The sequence below is a fragment of the Antrostomus carolinensis genome, unplaced genomic scaffold (assembly GCF_000700745.2).
Source record: "Antrostomus carolinensis isolate BGI_N321 unplaced genomic scaffold, ASM70074v2 scaffold5281, whole genome shotgun sequence".
NCBI lineage: Eukaryota > Metazoa > Chordata > Aves > Caprimulgiformes > Caprimulgidae > Antrostomus > Antrostomus carolinensis.
Genome location: NW_010294898.1, coordinates 40,860 through 65,071, shown reverse-complemented (window position 1 = coordinate 65,071; position 24,212 = coordinate 40,860). Strand labels below are relative to the sequence as shown.

Below are 24,212 nucleotides of genomic sequence, written 5' to 3'. Positions count from 1 at the left end.
GAGGCCATTCCTGTCCTGGCATCACACACTGCTTCAGCCTTTGCTGTCCCCTCCTTGCCAATTTCTCCATCTACACCAGATTGATCGAGATCTTCTCATCCAAACCACTATGAGAAGTGGGGGGGTCAGTCTGTTCAACCAAGGAACAAGGGACAGGACAAGAGGAAATGGGCTCCAGTTGTGCCCAGGGCAGTTGAGATGGGATGTGAGGAAGAATTTCTTTGCTGAAAGGGTTCTGAGGCATTGGAAGGGGTTGCCCAGGGCAGTGGTGGAGTCCCCATCCCTGGAGGGATTGAAGAGTCGTGTAGACATAGTGCTGAGGGACATGGGTTAGTCAGTGACTGGTCAGCGTTGGGTTCATGGTTGGACTTGATGATCTTAAAGGGCTTTTCCAGTCAAGGCAATTCTGGGATTCCAATTATCTGATGCTTAATAAGTGTTACAGCCAACACTGGAACTGCAAGTGCTCCTCTCTCTATGTTCTTTGAGTTTCCCTTCTCACTGTGAATACTAAGCAGGCAGCTGATTTCTGTGCAAGGGTATGGATGAACCCATAAAGAATGAGAAGTACCTAAAGGAACCCCTTAATGTAATAATAATCCTTGCAGGAGCCGTAGATTTCTTTTTTTATGTTCCCATATATTATTAAGAACATTTTTAGCAGAAGAAATCATACAGTTCAAGAAAATATATATAAGGGTATCACGGTTAACAAGGAATAAGAGGACAATCAGGAAATTACAATTAGATGATCACTTGGATAAAAGACTTAAGGTAGACTAAATTAATAGTGGACTCCAAATAATCTCAGATTACCATCTCAGACACTAAATGACACTATTGCCTGCAGTTGGAAGTATTTCTTGATGCATTTATCAATGCACGTTTTTCACTTCATTACAGAGCTTTTTTTTTGTTTGGTTTTCACAACCCCACTGCAAGACAACCGGAATGAACCATGTAATAATTGCCTATACGAGGAGGTATTTCCAGTTTAAAACCTCCTAAAATAACCTTATCTCTAATATTTTTTTACTGTTTTTTTCTTCACTGATACAAAGCACGTGTAATTTAAAAGACGATCAGTTTACTAGGCAGAGAATTACCAAGTTATGAAGTCTGGAGTTATTTGACCCATGAAACACAAGGCATTTAAAACTGTGGAGTGGGATTTAATCGCTGCAGTAATAAGAATTTACCCAGCTGATCTTTCATGCCCAGCACTACTTGTTTTCTTTATGTTCTTTAACAGCTTCCTTCCTATAAGCCCGATGAAATAAATGCACAGAGTGGTTGTTACAAGACTAGAAGACTTCCCTAAAATTAATTCTAAGACTAATATATGTGGCTTTGTGACAAATCTGCATTAGATCCATTTTTCAGACTTTGAAATTATATTCCGTTGTCTTGGAAAGGGAATGAAAATGAAATGAATGTATGAAAATACAATGCTGAAGAAAATCTGGATTATTTTTGATTGCATTTCTAAGGCATGCTTAAATCCCAAGCTCCTTCAAGACTTGATGTTGAACAATATGGCCCATTCCTACAGTTACAAAATATATTAGAAAAAAATAATAAAATAGCCTGAGCAGTGAAGACTGGAAAGAGAAAAATTATTAAGACCTGAAAAAACTTTTCAAAAAACCAAGGGAGCAGAGAGTCATAGAATCACAGACTGGTTTGGGTTGGAAGGGACCTTTAGAGGTCATCTAGTCCAACCCCTCTGCTGTGAGGGGTAGCATATTGCTACTATTTTTATGAACTTGCATTTAATGATGCAGAAACTCTGCTCATGACAGGTACAAGAGCTATGCAAGGTCACATCTTCAACAGCAACAAGACTGAGGTTAGAACCTGAGTTGACTTCAGGTCTGGTCTCTAACCATTACAGCATGGTGGCATTTGCAGGTAGTACAGTAAATATCTAACATTTGTCCATGGAGTGAGAACCCATTTGAAAAGTCTCACAGGGAAAAAGAACCTGGCTATTGGGATTTTTATTCCTCATTCCCTATTTTATCATCTTCTTCAACACTTTTTAGGTAAAAATTGAACTCGTGTCAACAATCCCGAGCTACTACCATGACCTAAAACTTACAACATATCATACAAAAGGTATTTACAACTCTGGAGCTCGTACAGGAAAGAGTTCAAGAAACTTGAATTTCTCAGGTTCCTTCATGAAGATGGATTCCTTAGACAAAAAACCTCCTGTACATTCTGTAATTTTCCACTTAGAGGTCTGTATTCAGGTCAAGCAAGAGCTGGCCCCTGAGAGAAAAGCCAAGGAAATGGGTAAGAGCTTAGTATAATCCATGGAAATCAGAGGAAAAGGGTTCACAAAAAGAAAAACTAGTGAAAATATTTACTAGAACCATCTAGCCATGAGGAAGAACTATGGAAGAGTTGATGGGAATAGAGCATTTTTCAATATATGCATATAATGAGTAAAACATTATGTTTTGAGTAACACTACTCACATCCCTGAAATTACTTCTAGATCTGGGTTTTTTCCCCCCCCATTTAGCCTGAAAATACAAAATTCCTGCAACAACCATGGAAAAAGCCAGACTTGTGTATTGTTGTGCACACTGAGAGTCTGTGCTAAATAAAACTATTCCCAGAGTTACAACTAAATTCCTGCCTGACTCTTTCTCTGCTGAGAGCAGAAATGCTTTCTCTAACCATGAAATGTACTGAAAAGCAAATTGCTCAGCAACATTTCATTTGAATGATGAACTTCAGAGAAATCCTGGAAGATACTTCTGCAAACAAAAAAAAAGAATCATTACTGTTGAGAATTGTTCAATAAAATAACAGTTTGGCCAAAGTTATATATTTCAAAGTCAAAGAAAGAAAACCTCTTTAAACATATTTTTTTCTTCAAAAAGAAAATAAATGGCCCTTCTCTAAAGTGCTGCTTTAAAGAAAAGGACTATATTATTTTTAAAAGCTTCCAGGATAAAGAGCACACAGCTGAAAAAAATGTATTTTCTTCAGAAAGCTGAAAACCCTGTTGATGATGAAGAGTGTTTCTGAGCTCCTTCCCTCAAAGGGGGCACGTGTCTTTGCCTCGAGGAAACAAGCGGTGACTGAATGTCGACAGAACGGAGCTCCAGTAAGGAAAGATGTCAGGTACGTGTTTTATTTCCTTTCCTGAGACAGGATTGAAGAGCTATTAAATGCAATTTGCTGCTGAGGCTATACCCTGCCAGTTTAAGCTTCCTCACCAGCACAGCTAACAACATTTTACTTGGTTTTCTCCACCAGAATAAATCCAACCTCCCTTCAGGTTGGTCCTCGTCAGCGATGTCATTCCTTCCTACTCCAAAGGTTTGTTTGCAGCTGCAGAAATCTCTGGATCTGGTGGATTATTTCAGGATTACATCTCGCTGTGGACCATGCAAAGTACAAAAAAGCAAAGAAAATGGCAGAAAATGATTCATCCTTTCTCTGGGACTCACCCTTTGATGGGCAGGAGGGGAGGTCGTTGGGCTGATCAAGTCTTGACTTTCCATGAGGTTACCATAATCAGCCATGCTTCCTTTGAGAGGCAGAGGAGGAGGAACGTCGGGGATGTCAGAACTGGACATACCATTCAGCTCCAGATCTGTAAAAATCAACACTGGGGTTTAACTCTTTCAATAACTGAATTGAATCCAAAGATCCAGACCGCACCAATTCTTACGGCATTGACGCTGCGACAACGCTGCACAAGCGACAGCTTTGTCTGCTCGTCACCGCCTCGCTAATTACCTGCAGCTCATCTAATGAGGGATTTGAAAGGAAAGTTGAACAAATGAACCAACCCTGCATCGATGGCAAGTACGCACTGTGGAGTCACATTGGGCTAATTGTTTGGATACACGCTAAACACTTGAATGATCTCTGTTCAAGCTGTTCAGCCTGGAGAAGAGAAGGCTCTGGGGAGATCTTATAGTGGCCTCCCAGTACCTGAAGGGGCTACAAGAAAGCTGAGGAGGGACTTTTCATAAGGGCAGTTAATGACAAAACAAGGGGAAATGGGTTTAAGCTGAAAGAGGGGAGGTTTAGATGAGATATTAGGAAGAAGCTCTTCACTGTGAGGGTGGTCAGACACTGGAACAGGTTGCCCAAGGAAGTTGTAGATGTCCCCTCCCTGGAAGTGGTGAAGGTCAGGTTGGATGAGGCTTTGAGCAACCTGGTCTAGTGGAAGGTGTCCCTGCTGCTGGCAGGGGGGTTGGGACTGGATGATCTTTAAGGTCCCTTCCAACCCAAACCAGTCTATGATTCTATGATTCTATGATCTCCTCTTTTTAACAGAAAATACTTTTTCCTTCAAATTTCATGCCAAAATATTCATAGCTTAGCAAATATAATTTTCTCAGCTCTAAGCTCTGCATTTTCACCTTGTACATTAACACACAGTAGTAGTTTTGGTAAGTGCACTAAGAAAATACAATCGAGCTAAGCTTTATTTACTTCCCCCCCCAGTAAAATCAAAGCTCCTTTTAATAAAATCCACAAATGAAAGCCTATAATTAACTACATCTCTCTCAAAAACTTTCCAACTCCAGGTAACTATAATAAATGAGCAGCGTTTAGTTGTTGAGTAAATAAAATCACGCAAGAGAAAGTTGAAAACATTCATTATGACTGTTTGCTGGGTAGAGAGTTCCCTTTTCTTAGCAGATAAATCCTAGCAGGTACGTGCTGTAAAGGTGAATAGCCTGAGGGACAATAAAGTTTATTGAGGCCCGGGTGATACATAGACTTTTGTGTAGAAATCCACCCACGGTGTATTTCAGGGTAATTCAGTCCTTTTAACACAGGCAAAACCCACTGTGAGCTCTAGGAGATAAGAAACTTAATTTATTCTTGATAAATTAGGGAAGCGTTTTAATTTAGGGAATGAAATAAGGTTATTTTTATTTTACTGGGGTGATTTGTGAAATAAGTGGAGGGTTTGTTTATGCAGATATTTTTTATTGCAAGGTTTCCTATCAATACCTTCCTAAAAGTGTCATTTTCTTGTTCTCTAAAATGGGCTCTCACTAACACAATTTAACTGTAAGGTGGCTGCATTGATTTGTCACTGAAAACTGGAATTTCACTCTTCATCCTTTCACTTGAACTTTCAACTACATCAGGAAGAAGAATATTTTCCATCCTGGGACTTCAAATTTTCAGTGGCTTCTTCTACATCAGACGGAAAAGTGTTGTTTGTCCTCTGGGACCTGAATTTCTCATCATTTTTTCCATTGCACCTGTTTTTCATCCTTCTTTTCCTACACACAGAAGATTTCTCCATTCCCCAAACATTCATGATAGTTTCCTTTAAATATCTCCCATCAGAATCTACTTCTGCTAAGCTCATGTCATTAAACAGGTAACTGGAAAACAACGCTACACATTTGTAACTACATATTGATGCTGTGAAGGAACTTCCCCCTGTCCATTTTGCATGAATTTCTCAACCATACTGGACATCTAAAGATCACAGGCATTTGAGACTGGAAACCTCATAAAACAGAACATACATCCTGCATGTCTCACCCACAACCATGTATCTATCTCTCTACATATATCTATATATGGATTTATTTGGTTGGTTTTTTCCATGCAGTGTAGGATAATACTGGGAGATGTTGGGAAAATGGTATTTTCTTTAGAGCTGTAGCTTTAGCTAGAACTTCAGCAGAACCTTCAATCCTGCTTCAGAGAGGGAAATCTGCTTCTGGTATTTACCAAATTAATTTATTATTAAATAAGAATAAGCCATGCTTTTAGGTCTCTCTATATAAATTCCTTGGGTGGAAACTGAAAAGGAGTATAACAACAGACTATTACCAAAAGATAAAGTGAGTTTAACTGCCCTGAACACTTAATCTTTGTATCTCACATGATATTACAGTATCTACTAACTTCATCTAAGCCATTACATGTAGACTAGCAGGCGCTACCAAGAGGATGGTAAGACATGTCTTGTTAGGAGTTCCACAAACTCTTTGGTTCTTTCAGGTGGACATTTGGAAGACTCATGGAAAAGCAGATGAGCAATGTTTGCACCAGAGCTGTGGAAGAAACAATGTCTGGTGGTGAATCTACTTTAACATCTGCAATACTCTAAACAATCTGGATGGTCACCAACTGTCCATGCAACTGAGTCCAACTCTGCTTCTGTCCCTTTTTTCCCTACATTCTCCAGCTCCTGTTACAGCTCTAGATTTCTGCTCTCTGTTCCTACAGCCTGCACGTGGCACCTTCACAACCTCATCCTTTTGCCAGACAGCTATAAATCCCTGTAAATGTGGCCAGAGTATTTCCATCCACATGTATGGATGACCATGAGCCAGCACTGTGCCCTTGTGGCCAGGAAGGCCAATGGCTTCCTGGGGTGCATTAGAAGGGGTGTGGTTAGTAGGTCAAGAGAGGTTCTCCTCCCCCTCTCACATCTGGAATATTGTGCAGTTCTGGGCCCCACAGTTCAGGAAGGACAGGGAACTGCTGGAGAGAGTCCAGCACAGAGCCACCAAGATGATGAAGGGAGTGGAGCATCTCCCTTAAGAGGAAAGGCTAAGGGAGCTGGGGCTCTTTAGCTTGGAGAAGAGGAGACTGAGGGGAGACCTCATTAATGTTTATAAATATGTAAAGGGTGAATGTCAGGAGGATGGAGCCAGGCTCTTCTCAGTGATGCCCAATGGTAGGACAAGGGGCAATGGGTGTGAGCTGGAGCACAGGAGGTTCTGCTTAAACTTGAGATGAAACTTCTTTCCAGTGAGGGTGCCAGAGCCCTGGGACAGGCTGCCCAGGGAGGGTGTGGAGTCTCCTTCTCTGGAGACATTCAAGACCTGCCTGGACGCCTTCCTGTGTGATCTCATTTAGGTTCCTGCTCTGGCAGGGGGGTTGGACTGGATGATCTTTCGAGGTCCCTTCCAATCCCTAATATTCTGTGATTCTATAATAATATACATTAATAACATATTTACACTCAGTTTGGCAAACTATTTAGTAGAACAACAACTTTCTATGATGAAAAAAATTATCTGCCCTGCCTAACGAATCTCTCACACTGTTAAATGAAATCCAGGAGTCACCCACCCTACTGCAGAAACAGGTATTGAACACAAACTTCAGTAATTTTCAGACATGCTTCAAGAGGATCGATTCATTTTCTCCTGCTCAATTCAGCTGAAATACACTTCACTCCCTCAGTCACCGTACAAGTAATTACTCATCATTTCTGGTTTGCTGTCATTATTTCTGCTTTCCTATCATTATTCAAGGTGCTTTGTCAGACTCGTATGCTGTGAATATTTATACTTTACTGGACACGTGCCACTGAGAATATCTTTGAGCTGGCAAGAGAACAGTTAGATGACTTTTTTCCTTTTCTTCTTAACCTAATGACCAAATTTTACACTCCATTCTCCTAAACTGCTGGCTAACGAGCAAGCAGTATTGCTTAGCAACCCATTAGCTGCTTTTAGCCCATTTCTGCACTGCAGTAACTTCTTTATCCTTGGAATTCCAAACATTTTTTTCTTTATCACTACAATTCCTCAAATGATTACAGAATCACAGAATTGCCTCGATTGGAAAAGCCCTTTAAGCTCATCGAGTCCAACCATGAACCCAACACTGACCAGTCCCCGACTAACCCATGTCCCTCAGCACTATGTCTACACGACTCTTCAATCCCTCCAGGGATGGGGACTCCACCACTGCCCTGGGCAACCCCTTCCAATGCCTCAGAACCCTTTCAGCAAAGAAATTCTTCCTCACATCCCATCTCAACTGCCCTGGGCACAACTTCAGGCCATTTCCTCTCATCCCACGGACAAGTCCCATGGATTCTGCAGTTAGCTGAACCTCTTCTCTATAACACTCATAAATCTCCAGCATACAGAAACAAATATTCTCAGAAAAACATTATAGTTTGAGATTTTTTTTTTTAAGAGATTAAGTTACTTTTAATAAAATGTATATAGGAAGAAATAACCCAATTCAAATAATATTATTTACAGGACTATATATACCCTACTTCTCTGTATTTCTAGTTTTTAGCGTACTGGTAGGCTTTGGCTATCAAAACTGTAAAGAAAGGAGAGATTTCACCGTTATCAAAATACTTGTTTCAGGTGTTAGACTAAGCAAAGGAAACACTGCATCAGTTTGCATTTGCTTATCCCTCTTCCACATGTTTGCAACCAACAATTCCAAATCATTGAAACAAAGCAACATGCCTTTTAGAAGACAATTTTGTTGCTGTAGATTTGTAAAATAAATTTTTTTTCCTGCTCACAGGACACGTACCTGCAATTGGCAACAAGAACTTTCCAAAACACTATTGAAGGGAAAAGGTTTTGAGTAACAAAAAAAAGGAAATAAAACAAAGTGACTTTGATAGAATGAGATTTTTTTTCTTAAAACTGATCATCTATTCTCCTCTATACTAACATTTCACTCTTGACTGTTGGAATGGCATTTGGGTACATGGATCAAAAAGATCTTTTATTTTTTTCCTGAAAACTCTGAATAGCAGTTTTTGGAAAACAGCACTGTAAAACAAATAGTTGTTGTATTACAGCCAGTTTTGCAATAGGATTTCCTGAAGAAAAAAAGCAAACAGATGATATTTGACAGAAAAACTGAGTGATAGATGTCAATGTCAAACAAAAAATATGTCAAAAAGATTGATTTTTTTTCCCCTCCCTTCTGGCTAGCACTCGCTACATCGCATTAAAAAGTGCTTTTAAGCTTTTAAGCTTAAGTACAATTCCATTAAAAGATTATTTTTTCAGCCTTTATGCTCCAAAATACCCAAAATCTAATCTAGAATCAAGTACAATGCTAATTTTTGACAGTTACTCTATACCTAAGTAATTGTTAATGACTACTTCAAAAGACTTTTTTTCAATGCAACAATTTTGCTTCCTTTTAGAAAAGACTGAAATAATTTTCCTTGGCAAATGCAGGGAGCACAACGTTAAGAGATAAATTCTTGTTCCTGCAAGCGATCCCGTGGCGACAGCAAGAAGATTGAGTCAAAGAATTCAAACCAAGGTGTGATGCAGTGCTCAGAAAAACACATCTCTAGAAGTTACTTCGCATAAAAGTTGCCAGGAAAAGAAAATTCAGTTAAACTGAAAGACTTACTGGACTGGATGCTGAAAGAAAGCTTTGTCCGTGGAGTTATGGGAGGTGGTGTCACCTGGGAGCTGGGAGGCGATGGAGAGACGGAGAAACGTCTTTCACTTGACATGACGTTTATGACTTGGCTTTTTGGTCTCTGTGGTCTTAGTGGGCTGATCTGCACAGGGACAAAACCAGGGAGACAGTAAAGGAAAATGTGTTGTTAGTGAGCAGCAGACTTTGGGATTGATACATCTTCCCCTCTACCTCCTACGCAGTAACGGGGCAATGAGAACGCACAATACCAATGTCTTCCACAGCTCCAGACGTTTGGCCCTTCTCCCCATGAACCACACTAAGAACACACACCTTCCTGTAGCATGGCATATTTTTCTGTGAAAAAATGAGCCAAATCTCCAAACTCTTGCTTAATAACACCTAAGGAATTCTATATTATATAGTGTCTATATAATATATTCTATATATATATTCTATATTGTGGTGAGACACTGGAACAGGTTGCCCAAGGAAGTTGTGGATGCCCCCTCCCTGGAAGTGTTGAAGGCCAGGCTGGATGAGGCTTTGAGCAACATGGTCTAGTGGAAGGTGTCCCTGCTGATGGCAGGGGGGTTGGAACTGGATGCTCTTTAAGGTCCCTTCCAACCCAGACCATTCCATGATTCTATGATTCTATATTCTTACACAAAATCATCCAGCGTTCAAAATATTTTCTTGCTTCTCCCACGGTTCTACTTCCCTTTTACAATTTACCTCTTTAATGACTTGCATGATCAAACGCTCTTCTGAGGATGACATAATCCGTCCAGAAACACTTTCTGGATGGTGCATGTTTGTGCTTATATTTAATTCACTGAAATATCCCTATTGTTTTGCTCTGGCAGCTTCATATTCCATTGTGATAGTTTCACTGGCACTAGCCCTTGGTTCTGTTTCAGCTAAAAAACAGGACATCCATTTAAATTTTCCATCAGAACCCCAAATATGATACTTGTAATCTGATGGACAGCTAATGCTTTGTTAAGGTGATTCCTTTTAATGAATTTAATTCTGAGCTCTACTGTTTGTTACCCATCCACTAGCCCTCATATTTCTAGTCATTGCGGTGAAAAAAGGAATTGTTTATTTCCAGGAGATCATAGACAATGGAGTAGCAGCCTAAGGTTAAGACGGGATGAACAGCCAAGGTGCTGCATTAGGACAAAAGAGAAAATTCCAGCAGCAATTCATGGTTTTTTTTGAAGAGTTTTGTAATTTCAAAATGTTGGTTTTAAAAAGTCTGTTGTGAAGGAGAAATCTCAAATGAGGTATGAGTGCTTCCCTTTATTTTCAGAAAACAAACCCTAAGGGGGTATGCATAAAAGGCTGTGTCTCTGAGACCCTTCTACCAGAAACAAATGACCATAAACTATGTAATTTTGATTTTTTTTTTTTAAGTTCATCAAAACCTCAGGGTAACCTTTCCAGAAATTTGCCTGATACCAAAATTCAAGTCCTAAAGGTTTCCTCTTTCAAAATCTTTTAAAGCATATTTTTAGTAGCACGGAGAAGCACAGTAATCACTTTCTCAGAGGCATACAATTATAAAAAAGCAAGTGAGGAAAACACACTAATTGATTAGGAAAGTTGCAATGCCAGAATCAGGAGAAAAAACAACAACTGGAATCAAGTTTTTAAGTTAACCTGGTCTGTAGCTACTTATTTCAAACACATTTGAACTATTTTTATGACTGACAGGCTTGGTCCTCTTCTTAAAGCTTCATATAAATGAAGTTCTGTTTTGATTCTGTGATATAAACCACGGCTCTGCTAGGCAATATCAACTCTTTGGAGACCACTAATCCATAATGAACCCATTGCTAATTTTTTTTTGGGCTAATGAAAGGAAGATCAATAACAAGGGATCTTAGATGCCACTAAATCAATAAAATGTACAGCCCGTTCTTCTGATTTTTAACACAAGCTTTGGAGCGGTTTGTTAACTACCTGGCTTTAGTGTCAGGTTTGCTATCAGCTTATGGAATCAAAGAACTAACAATGAGACTTTATGTTAAAGGAGTTTATCTGGTACTTAAAAGAAGATATAAATCTCTAGAAAACTACAAAGACATTACTGATCATCTCCACGTACCAAAGTGCTTCATTTATCTTCTGATAAGATCATCGTAGTACAAGATCTCTGTAATTAGGGCCTGGGTTTTGATCAGTCAATAAATTCATTACAAGTACAGTGAAATTTGGAAAAAAAGTATTTAAGCTCTACAACTAGCCAAAACAGCCTCTGAAAGCTCTTTTTTTTTTAAGAAAATTTACAAACTCCATGAAATAATTCTGCAGTTTTATCATCTTCCCGCATTTTCCATGAAGATTCATTTGATTGGTAAGAAAAGAAGTTCCTATATAAAAAAAATCCATCGCAGCGATGGAAATACTCACCCCATCTCTGAAAAGAGTAGCAGAAGCTTAGCAGAGACAGGAATGAGGGCTGACACGCCTGCTGTGCCCCTCCCTTGATATTCTTCGTAAATTTGGGATCGTGCTTTACAATGATGTTGTAATTGAACACGTCCAGGTGGGTTGGAACATCTCCAGAGATGGAGACTCCACACCCTCTCTGGGCAGCCTGTCCCAGGGCTCTGGCACCCTCACTGTAAAGAAGTTTTTCCTCGTGTTTTTGTTGAACATCCTGTTTTCCAGTTTGTGATCACTGTCCCTTGTCCTGTCACTGGGCACCACTGAGCAGAGCCTGGCCCCATCCTCTTGACACCCACCCTTTAGATATTTATAGACATTGATGAGATCCCCCCTCAGCCTCCTCTTCTCCAGGTTGAACAGTCCCAGCTCTCTCAGCCTCTCCTCATATGGTAGAAGCTCCAGTCCCCTGATCATCTTAGTGCTGGACTCTCTCCAATAGTTCTATGTCCTTCTTGAACTGGGGAGCCCAGAACTGAACACAGTACTCCACGTGATGCCTCACAAAGGCAGAGCAGAGGAGGAGGAAAACCTCCCTTGACGTGATGGCCACACTTTTCTTAATCCATCCTAGGATGATGTTCACCTGACTGGCTTTTTGGCAGGAGGAATCTCCATTTCAACAAACCAAGGCTGATCCAAAATTTACTGGAGTCAATGGAAAAACTCACTGGCGCCAAAGGAGTTTGGGTGAAAAGCCTGAGATGCACAAAAGGGATTTTATCTGAGTTTTTTTGCCAAGCTAATACTGGGCCTAGGGCCACATCAGACAAAACAACTCTGATCTTCCAAGATCATAGAATCATAGAAGGGTTTGGGTTGGAAGGGCCCTTAAAGCTCATCCAGTTCCACCCCCCCTGCCAGCAGCAGGGACACCTTCCACTAGACCAGGTTGCTCAAAGCCTCATCCAACCTGGCCGAGAACACTTCCAGGGAGGGGGCATCCACAACTTCCTTGGGCAACCTGTTCCAGTGTCTGACCACCCTCACAGTGAAGAACTTCTTCCTAATATCTCATCTAAACCTCCCCTCTTTCAGTTTAAACCCATTTCCCCTTGTTCTGTCATTAACTGCCCTTATGAAAAGTCCTTCCCGAGCTTTCTTGTAGGCCCCCAAGATGTCAGATGACACACGTGAGAGATTAGATCATCTCTGGATGGAAAAGGAGGAGCAAATCCAGAATATAGAGGAACTATGGCTGAACATCTCAGTAAGATTCTGCTACAAACACCAAACAGAAAGACTTAAAGGATCCAGTCATCACAGGGCAGAGAGAAACCATTTCAAAAGTCCAATGTAAATGACACAGCCACCAAGGAAAGGCTCTGCTGAGTTCAAAGTCGGCTCTACAAGTACATGTGCACATCTTGAAAAGAACATTATTTCTGGAGGGCACGTTTTAAACTATTGGCCTTCAAACAGGTGTCCAGGCAGAGATTTGGAGGTGGTTACAGTTAGTTCACGCCCTTCCTGCTCCAGCTTAAAATGGTCTTGCTTTCAATTTCCCACCTCCAACTTCTGAAGATACCTAAGCCTTTAGGACAGTTTCAGTGAATTAAATATACACCAAGAAGAGAGGGTTTAAGAGAGATGTCCTGTAGTTAATATTCTTACACACAGTCACCAGTGGAACGGTTTTCGACTCAAAATAGACATTCAAAAATACGTCCTTGCCATGCACAAAATGACCTTGTAACACTCCCACCAAAAAGTATCTTGCAATAGTCAGCTGAAATAAGAGAAAACCCATCACCATCTACCAGGAACCATAACTTCAAAAGGCTGCTAAAATGGTAGCATTTCTTTTACTTGGGATATGCCATCTGTTCCTCTGATCAAATAGCTTTTGGTTAAGATTTTCATACAAAATACAATGATTTTTTTTTTTTTTTTTTTTACACACTGTAAATAAAATCTGTATTTTGGATTCATTATCAGGTATATTAAAATGGTAGTGTATTCCCCTCGAGTTATTTTTGCTCTAAAAATAAACTGAATCGTAAAAACCGTCATTTTTATTTAAAAAGAGAAAAAACACTGCTCAGAATTAGATAAAGCATTACTTGCTAATAAAATTACCGTCTCTGAAAGGATCACTGCTTCAGACTGCTGCAGAGAAATATCCGTAGATTTAAAATCTTTATCAAATATCTCTTGATGCTTGCTGTTCCTTTTCTCCTTCTTCTTTTCTTTCTTATCTTTATCTAGGTCATCCTTGTCCAATTTATCTTGAGACCTAGAATGCATCTTTTTTGGCAGGAGGGGTTCCAGCACAAACCTAAAGAAAATTGTTGTTGCTTAGATCAATAAAAATATTATTTTCAAAACACCTACTTGTTATTTACATTATTTCCCAAAGTCTCACTTGAGTTAATGATGCTTTGCTAATCCAGGAAAAACTCATTAGAGAGAAAAGAAGGGGGCAGAAGGTCATTACAATCATAATTGTTGTATAATAAAATTTACTGCAGAACTGCTGCAGAACCAGTACCTCTTATTGCCCTGCTCTGTAGTAAATTTACTGGTTTACAGCTACACAAACTCCTGAGTTTCACTGGATGTGGTTTACATAAAAATGAGTTTCTAATTCAGCATTCCCACTATCTATGCTGGGGCACCAGCCTGGAAACTCCAGTGGAAATTAGCACCAGATTAACTGTATAATGCATGAATGAAATGTCACTCCTACCTGCCCTGCACCAGTTCCTATGTCTACAATGGCTTTAATGGGTTTTTTTAAAAGAAAAAGGAATTTGAGAAGTTGTTTGGTTTTTTTTAAAGAAAAAAACCCCAACAACTCCTCAAATTCCTCCTGGATTTTCTTGTCTTTTTATTTTAGGAAGATTTATTTATTTATTCCCCAGAGAAGGAGTAACAGCTGAGAACTAGTTTTGCAGAGATCTAGTGCTTTTCTGTTGAACATGCACAACAGAAAACACTTTCTAATCCTTCTCACTCATCGGAATTACAGCACCTTCTCACAGAAAATCAATTAACACAAAGGAAACACCTATCCATTGCAGAAAAACATGTGGTATCAAGCTTCAGCCACAGACACGAGCACCATTCCTGTTCATAACACACCGTGTGTCTACCTTGGGTTTTCCATGTAAGTGTGAGGATATTCCAACCTGGAATGCTTCAAGTATGTGAATATAGGCAAGAAGGATACACTACTGCCTCACCTCTGCAATTTAAATATTGTCCATTGCTATTTTTTTTTATGTCTACAAAGGAAAAAAAATCTTTATGGGTTCAATGAACTTTTAAAGGAAAACTTCATTTTTTAAGGAGTTTTTATTTTATAGGGAAAGCACTCTTCTAAGTAATACTGGAACTCTTTTTAGCTAATTTTTACTTAGTAATTTAGATAAGATCTCTGGGGAGATCTTATAGTGGCCTCCCAGTACCTGAAGGGGCTACAAGAAAGCTGGGGAAGGACTTTTCATAAGGGCAGTTAATGACAAAACAAGGGGAAATGGGTTTAAGCTGAAAGAGGGGAGGTTTAGATTAGATATTAGGAAGAAGTTCTTCACTGTGAGGGTGGTCAGACACTGGAACAGGTTGCCCAAGGAAGTTGTGGCTGCCCCCTCCCTGGAAGTGTTGAAGGCCAGGCTGGATGAGGCTTTGAGCAACCTGGTCTAGTGGAAGGTGTCCCTGCTGCTGGCAGGGGGGTTGGGACTGGATGATCTTTAAGGTCCCTTCCAACCCAAACCATTCTATGATTCTATGATTCTAAAGGAATCTCTCTTCTCGCACCTTTTTTGAATGACTAGCTTAAATAAAAGGTAAAGATATATTTTACTCTTAATGAGCTAAAATATTCTTAACTAGAGAAAATATTTTATGACTTATTTTCTATTATAAACTAAAGAAACTACTAAAATCATGTTCCAGTTAAAATTACTCTGACAGATTTTAAGAGGATGTCTCAAATCATCACATTACAAAATCAAAACCAAGACAAAAAAAAAACCCAAACAAATGAAACCAGTTTACTTATTCACTTTGGAAAAGTATTTCTATGCCACAGTGATGGATGCATGGACAGGCCACAGTCTTCCCTGTGAAATACTGGAGGGTACATGGTGCAGACAATTTGAAGTGAATTTGTCATACAATGATAGAAAGGTTTGGGTTGGAAGGGACCTTAAAGCTCATCCAGTTCCAACCCCCCTGCCATCAGCAGGGACACCTTCCACTAGACCAGGTTGCTCAAAGCCTCATCCAGCCTGGCCTTCAACACTTCCAGGGAGGAGCAGTCTACAACTCCCTTGGGCAACCTGTTCCACTGTCTGACCACCCTCACAGTGAAGAATTTCTTCCTCACATCTCAACTCAATCTCCCCTCTTCCAGTTTCAAGCCATCTGTCCCCCCCTGCCCTTGGCCAAAGTCCCTCCCCAGCCTTCCTGGAGCCCCTTCAGGTCCCGGGAGGCCACTAGAAGGTCTCCCTGGAGCCTCCTCTTCTCCAGCCCCAACTCTCTCAGCCTGTCCTCACAGCAGAGCTGCTCCAGCTCCCTCTGATCAACCTCATCACCCTACTCATCTCCACTAGCAGAAATATCCATCAGCAATATCCAAAACTATTATTACTACTTTTGTTTGAAGCACTAAAGGCCCTTTAGTTTCTAGTGCAAGTTAGCTCATCGATGCTCAAAGCAGCAATTGTGGTGACAGCCCCTGAGCCATCACCCTCACGACCAAAGCCAAACTCACACAGGGGACAAAACCACAAGCTTTTTTCATCCCATTTTACCGATATGGAAAAAGGAGGCCAATGACTTGCCTGGGGCCACAAAGCACATCAGTGACAAAGCCCAGACCAGAGGACAGCTCTCCTGACACCCTGTTTTAACCACTTGAATTGCCTATTTTAGCCACTTCTGCTGGGCTGGAAGGCGATGACAGCCACCTCGCAGTCTGACTGCAAGTTTCCAAGAGGAACTGCCATTCTTCAGACAATGATTAATTGCTTTCCTTCCAGGCATTGCTATTATTAGTTCTATTAATGATCTGTACGCAACATATCAGGGATAAAATGGGCTAGCATGCCATGCTCCTACTTGAAGAACATCAAGACTTTGGCAACAGACTGCAAATCATACAGGCACACTGGGACCTCCTCGCTCCCAACCATGCTTGTAAGTGCTCAGATTTGTACTTCTAAGTCCCATTTTGAGCAGTGAATAAACCCAAGGTCCTTTTTTCAAGTCAGAGTTTTATTTATACGTAGAGCTGGGAGTTGTAAAACACACACTATATCAATGTCTGCTTTGAGTTTTTACAGTTGAAAAGCTCCAAAGCAAGAGAAGCTGGAGATGGCATAAAATATAAGTTGGTTGATCTGGGCAAGACAGTCTGTTGGCTTAATTTTAGTTATTTTTCTCAGCTTCATCTCTAATCTCAGAATTAATATGTGCAGAGGGGGGAAATGGAAAGCAGGAGAGGACAACTGACCATAAAGCCAATCAACTATGGTTCAACATGGGTGAGCTTCTTCCAAGTTTGTAGTGACACATGATTTTTACAGTCATTTGAATTTTTGAGGCCTTTCAGTATGTTAATCATAGAAGCACAGAATCCCAGACTGGTTTGGGTTGGAAGGGACCTTAAAGCTCATCCAGTTCCAACCCCCCTGCCAGCAGCAGGGACACCTTCCACTAGACCAGGTTGCTCAAAGCCTCATCCAACCTGGCCTTCAACACTTCTAGGGAGGGGGCAGCCAATGTGTTATTCACATCTGATGGTTCTTCTTCTCCTGCTCCACTGATCAAGCAAATGAGCATTTTTTTGAGGTCTTAACGAGTGATGATAGTTGGCCGTTATATTTTCCTCACGTGTACTATGATCTCACATGATCTCACTGTGATCTTTTTGTTTTGTTTTGTTTTGTTTTTTTCTAATATACATACTGAATGGACTCACGAGATCCTCCAAAACTGCTAAGTGACACTTGCCACAACAAAGCTGTGATGGAGATGCAAAAATTAAGAAAATAGGATCCAACAGAGAAAGAAAAATATATATCTAATGATTTTGAAGGGAAAAAGAGAAAGAGGTAGAGGCAGGATCAGTATTTTTATTCCGAGATAAAACACAGTTGCCCACTAATTTGGGATGATAGTTATTGTCAAGTTGCAGCAAGACAACTTTTGTGGATGAATTAGTCAAAACACATTATCATCTCTGCTGTCCTACATTTCTATCGAGATGACTCACCATGCATATGTTAGAGAGGGTAACGTCATGAGAGCTGAATTGGGCTGTTTGCAGTTCTTCCCAACGGGTACATGAACTGTTTGTAATCAAGGTAAGTATCACGTTGGTCCTTAGGTGCTGTATTTAATTGTACTTGATGCTTTTACTCTCTCGTCAGGCAATAACTCCCTCGGAAGGTCCACAAGGGACACGGATGTTTCTAGTACATCTCTGTAAGTTAGCAGCCCCTCAGGAGGCTTTGAAAAAAAATTGCCACCTTGGTCAAATATTGAATTTTTGGATTATGGGAATGCCTAGGGGGAGGCAGAGGGAGAAGGGACTTCTGAGGCTGCATGGAAACCTCAATAAAAAACCAGATTATTTTGTTCTTTTGAGGGATGCGACTGTGAGACAGGGCTTATCAACAGAATTCCCAGTTCTCATGTGAAATATCTTGATAAGTCTTGAAGTACAATCTTGCCATAAGCAGCTTTTCCTCTGGCAGTAAAAGTGAGAAGAAATGATTGAGCAGTTAGTTAATCCCTTTCCTTCTCCCAGGCTGTACCTGTTAACCATGACGGGGCCGGCTCAACAAACGTCTCATCACCAACTTTGCACAAGGTCACTTCTGAATTATTACACTTGTAATACTTTAAAAGTGGATAATTTATCTCCTCTTTGGGGGTTTTTTGTTTGAATGCTTAAGGGGTTTTGTTTAACTTTGTTTTAAAGAGGACTAAGAAGAGCATTATATTGATCTTGGCTAAAAAAAAAAGGACAAGGAAAATATCTTGAGATAAATGTCTATATATTAGGGAAAAATAATATATACTTAAAAGTGCCATCCCCACCCCACACTAGATACTCACACTCTTGTGTTGTATTTATGCTTGTAGGGTATTATGATGAACCAAATCTGGGACAAAATACACTGGGAAAAGCCAACCAAAAAAACCCCCCAGTTCCTTCTGAGATCAAATGTCACGGTGCCACACAGGAGGAGTCAGTAGGATCAGGAGTAACACTGTGATAGCACCAAAACCTGGACCATTTTGGTGACAAACCTAAAAACCTATCAATTAGCACATCAAATCATAATCTCCATCAATCTCCAGCATTCAGTCATTATTGAATGATTATTTCTTACGTACCCATCTGAGCCAGGACGAGAAGGTGTGCTGTCAGAGGAGATGGAAGACACCGACGCAACCGAGAGAGGTCTTGAAGACGATGGCATGGTGAAGGATCTCACCATAGACCGTGGCCGACTGCCTCGTCTATCATCCAGACTTGAAGGCTGCAATAAAGAAACGTAAGATCTTACTTCTGAAATCACAACGCAGCTGATACCTGGCTCCAAAAAAAAAAATATTAAATTTTTAATTATACATCACGTTTAACAACAAAGAAAACAACTCTAAAGAAAATCCATCTGCAGGAGTAAGAATAAATACATTTAATTTTTAACATATTCCAATAATTAATTTGCTTCAATGGAATTTACATATTGGTTTTTTTTTACATCTGGGCTTTAAAAAGGAGCTTTTTACATTTAACTTTTTTTTTTTTTTTTTTACCTGTCTCTGCAATTGAAGTGACTGGTCTGTGAGTAGATTTAAAAAAAATTTGAGGTTTTAAAAAAACAAAATAGAAATAATAATAAAAATAATAATAAAAAATAAAAATAAATAAAAATTAAAATACCACTAAGAGGAGAGAGAGAACCAATTTGCAGAGTGACGTCTAGGTTAAGAAGAAAATATATTAAAGATTTTTTGTTGTTGTTGCAGAATATGAATATTTATACAAGCTTTGTTAGTCATTAATAACTGATATATGCGCAAAATAATTGAACTCTTTCAGTCAACAAATAAGAATCCCACGCAGTTTAATTACAGGTATATTTTCCACCCTGTCAACTACTGGGAAATTGGTCATGTACAAAGAAGACAGAAGCGATAAAACTCCATCAATCCTGACAATTCTTACTGGTGGGAAGAGTGAAACTGGAAAGATAGCACCACCTGGGTGTGACTTCCCAGTCATCTCCTTGATGATGTAAATGGGTATTAATGAAGTGACTGGCATGCAGGTTTCATTAATGTCAATTATTCCTGTTCTCCTTGGGAATAAATTACTATTTGAACTTTTCCTAAATATATCAGCAAGATGGGATTTGAACGACTACAAATGGGACACCACTTAGAAGGATATCACAAAGGCTGGCAGGTTCCTCCTGAGATCTCAGTGTTCTCATTAAAAACAAAGTCATGGCTTCTGGAGAACATCACTTGGCACGTTCTTTCCACCCTGCCTGCTGTAGCATCTTTCCTGACACCTCCTCAGCCCAGGACGTTCTGCATCTCACTGAGAAGAAAGCTGAAGCTCTATCCCTCACCACATCCCGCATCATCCACTCTTCAGAATCAATCTCTGTGGGGTTTTCCAGAGATAATTTGGAACCACATTCACACTCTGTTTACATTGCTGTGATTGGCCATAACATCCATAAGCTCAGTGGCACGCACCACTTAGTGACCATAACCAGAACTGGATGAAGAAGGTGCTGGTTTACGGCTGTTCAGGTCTATCTTGGTTGCTTTGTTCTTTTTAGAATCAGTTTAGTGTCAAAAGTGAAATTGGAGAACTCGTTACCAACTTCTCTTTTTCTATTTCTCAATCTTTTATTTATTAATTTAATAAGGACTAGATTATGATGGAGCTTCCATCTGATGTTCTTGCCCTGGATGGTTTAAGGATGGGAAGGGCACCATTTTCTCTCTGATTTCCTCTCTATGAGATTGCACTGCAGACACTGAGTTTTCAGGGTGAAAAGCACAACTGCAGATGGTTTTAGCCTCATGGCTGCAGAGATAACCACCTTCAAAATCTGAGCCCATGAAGTAATATTTAGTCTGGAGAAAGGGAGGCTGAGGGGAGACCTTCTGGCTCTGTCCAAGTCCCTGAAAGGAGGGTGGAGAGAGGTGAGGGTGGGTCTGTTCAACCAAGGAACAAGGGACAGGCCAAGAGGAAATGGGCTCCAGTTGTGGCCAGGGCAGTTGAGATGGGATGTGAGGAAGAATTTCTTTGCTGAAAGGGTTCTGAGGCATTGGAAGGGGTTGCCCAGGGCAGTGGTGGAGTCCCCATCCCTGGAGGGATTGAAGAGTCGTGTAGACATAGTGCTGAGGGACATGGGTTAGTCGGGGACTTGTCAGTGTTGGGTTCATGGTTGGACTCCATGATCTTAAAGGGCTTTTCCAGTCGAGGCAGTTCTGGGATTCTGTGAATAGCTCTGACGACTCCAAGTTCACCTCAAAACCTTTGCAGCAAAGAGGGAGAACTCTAGAGTTTCCTGGCACTTCCAAAGTGCCAAGGACAGGCTACTGCCACCACGGTACCTTGCAGTGCCACCTTCCTCCCCAGGGGAGTGGGGTGTCCTCTGTTGAGGTTGGGGGCTGCAGGGCCACCATGCAGGAGAGGAGTCATCACAGGGCTGGTGGGAAGGAGCCAGCTCATCTTTGACGATACGCTGGACGTAGAGGACAAATGGGTCTTTTCTGGTAAATCTATGTGGTTTATTTTCTGTAGCAGTGAGTGAGAAGATACGCACAGTGCATATGCAAGTTTCACCTACTGCTGTCATTTCACAAAATAAACTGAAAAATTATAGTGCGTTTACAACAGCACTGTCAGGATTACGAGGAGACAGAGATAAAAGTCACCTCGGCAGCCTTCAATATATCATCAGCTCCGCATATTTAATCTTAGAGCAACTCTAACCACTGGCATCTTGGGTTTTTATATCCTTTTAAAAACTGATTCCTATAGCAGCACCCAATCCACGTGGATGTTGATGGAATTGCCAATTATATTCTCAATTATGAAGCTGTATGCTGGCTTTTGGCCTTCCTCTCCAGTGGGTAACACTCAGATTAAAAACAGAATAAAATCCCACTGGAAACACCACCAAATTCTTGGCTGCACCTTAAAGATGAAGCAGCAACTGAAAATAGGTTTTTGGAATGAGAAAAGCATGAACTCCAGCACTGCTACATCTCATTAAGTAGGAGCCTACTCTCTGCTGTTAGGGAGTGTGAGAATCTGAGCTGAGGGTAGAGCCCTCACATCTCAAAGGGAATTATGTCTATGAAAAGGTGACAATCAGCTCCAGGAGAATCACGTTATAGTGCTCTTGGTGGCAATTTTTTATTTTTTTAAACCAAATTCCTTAAAAATTGAATATTGAAGAATTATCTTGACTGTCAAAGAACACATTCGGGCAATTTAGAAATTGTTCTCATGCTGGAAAATGGAAAGAACTAAAGTTTTCTGATCATCTGAAGACCCCTCCCTGGAAGTGTTCAAGGCCAGGCTGGATGAGGCTTTGAGCAACCTGGTCTAGTGGAAGGTGTCCCTGCTGCTGGCAGGGGGGTTGGGACTGGATGAGCTTTAAGGTCCCTTCCAACCCAGACCAGTCTGTGATTCTGTGATTTCTTATAGCACCTGCTCATTATTTAATGATTTGTTGGCTTCAAGCGATGACCACTGAGAACAACCAGGCAATGCTGCATCAACGCTGCTTTTTTCATCCCTGACAATTCTAATACAGAAATACAAAGTTGCCCATAATTTACAGAAATTCCAGATATTTGGGAAACATAAAATTAGGAGGTAACTTACGACAGCTCGGACCCCGTATTGTTTTTCCACTTTGTCTTTCAGTTGCCTGAAACAAGCTTCCATCCGCTCATGGAATGGCCGCAGAGCCTCTGTCACCTTCTCCCCATGAATCCGGATGCCTTCTGCCAGGAATGGGATCTGGAAAATAGAGTTACACTGCCTCAGTCTGCCCAGAACTTCCTAAGTGAAGAGTTAGGGCAAGAGTACCACATACAAGGAGTGAAAGATCTTGTGGAATAATAATAACAATAACAATAACAACAACAACAACAATAATAATAATAACAACAACAACAACAATGTGATAAATATAAAATAAACATTTTAATAAACAAAAACAACAAGAATAATTATCATCATCATCATCATCACCATAATAATCTTTATATAATAATCACCACATAGTAAAAAAGCATCTAAAAATCTGTTATACATTGTTTACTTCTTTATCTGTTAACCAAAGTCCCTTGAAATAAATACATATTTCTGCCCAGTAACCAGATACTGGAGGCAGAGTGGAATTTATCAGCTAGCACAAATATTCCTGTGATGTTATATTCACAGGCCCCCATACACGCTCTGCTTTGAAATGGCAAACTGATAAACGGCGACTCTCACGCCGGGTTATTAATATCAGTCCTTTCCCAGCTTCATGAGAATAAAATCTTAAAGGAGAAAATACTTGTAGGTTTTCTTTAATAAATGTTATTTCTAAAACTGCAAATGAGCTACATCCTTGGATATGTATATATTGCAGAGCAATATTTATTAATAAAACATATAGTTTTATATACTCCACATTTTTGCCTCAGAAAAAAAATTATTTTATTTTCTTTGGGAACAAAACAGAAGAGAGAAAAAAAATTAAATTAATTTGCTTTTTTTAACTGAAAAGAATCATTTATCTTCAAAGCTTCTGTCACCAAATATCCATGCCAACACAGGATTATATAATTAGTTCATAGTGTGGAGGTGTAGCTGACCTTTTAAAATGTTTTAAGAGAGACATTTTCATTCCCACAGCTATCCAGACAGACCATTAAAGTTTTCTACCTCCAGCTTAGGAAAAATATTTCCTCTTCCAGGTCTGTTTCAGCCCACACACTGCTCTGATTCTAACTTTGATATTCTCTGCAGCAATCAAGCTAAGAGGCTGCTTCTTAATAATTCATAATTAAATCATAATACTGATTAAAAACAGATTTTTCTAATAAGACTGAGCAGCAATCAGAAGGAGAATAATAAATACACAGACAAACTGCAGATGAGCACACTCAAAAAAATCTTATCAAGACAATTCTCTGATTTGGCACTATTTAAAAGGACACAGTTTCTTCTCCTAAAAGACTACAAAGAGAATTAAGAATAATGACAACATTTTTTACTGTAGCCACTTCTATTTATAGCCATATGGATTTGCATTCTACAAAAATTAAACATGAAAAACAGAAAATTTCCCTGCTCTGAATGTATTTCCAAATTTTCCTAATTATCAGGCCACAGAGTGACCTGATTTGCAGGGATAAGTGGCCACTTGGCTCATTTATTTAAAAGAACTTGTTAACATTTTAAATGGATTCTTTAAAAAAAAAAAATTAAAAATAAATCAAATTATCAGATGAAGTACACGAGGGGTCTGAAGCTTCAGCTCGGAGCTAATTTTTACAAGCAGAAAAGGTACTAATGAGCCTGTCCTAGGGAGCAGCCATCTCCAACTTAGAAAATC

General features: G+C 40.0%; 1 protein-coding gene across 1 annotated transcript in view; it reads right to left on the bottom strand.

Moving 5' to 3' along the window:
• Positions 1-3,467: 3,467 nt before the first annotated feature.
• LOC104532558 (dedicator of cytokinesis protein 1) overlaps positions 3,468-24,212 on the bottom strand; it is a gene marked incomplete at both ends in the record, with an annotated part of 60,901 nt that continues 40,156 nt past the window's right edge. The window contains 5 exons of the mRNA XM_010177797.1: positions 3,468-3,613; positions 9,142-9,295; positions 13,687-13,885; positions 18,958-19,103; positions 22,487-22,624. Coding sequence (XP_010176099.1) covers positions 3,468-3,613; positions 9,142-9,295; positions 13,687-13,885; positions 18,958-19,103; positions 22,487-22,624 — 783 coding nt within the window. The remainder of the gene's footprint in view (positions 3,614-9,141; positions 9,296-13,686; positions 13,886-18,957; positions 19,104-22,486; positions 22,625-24,212) is intronic.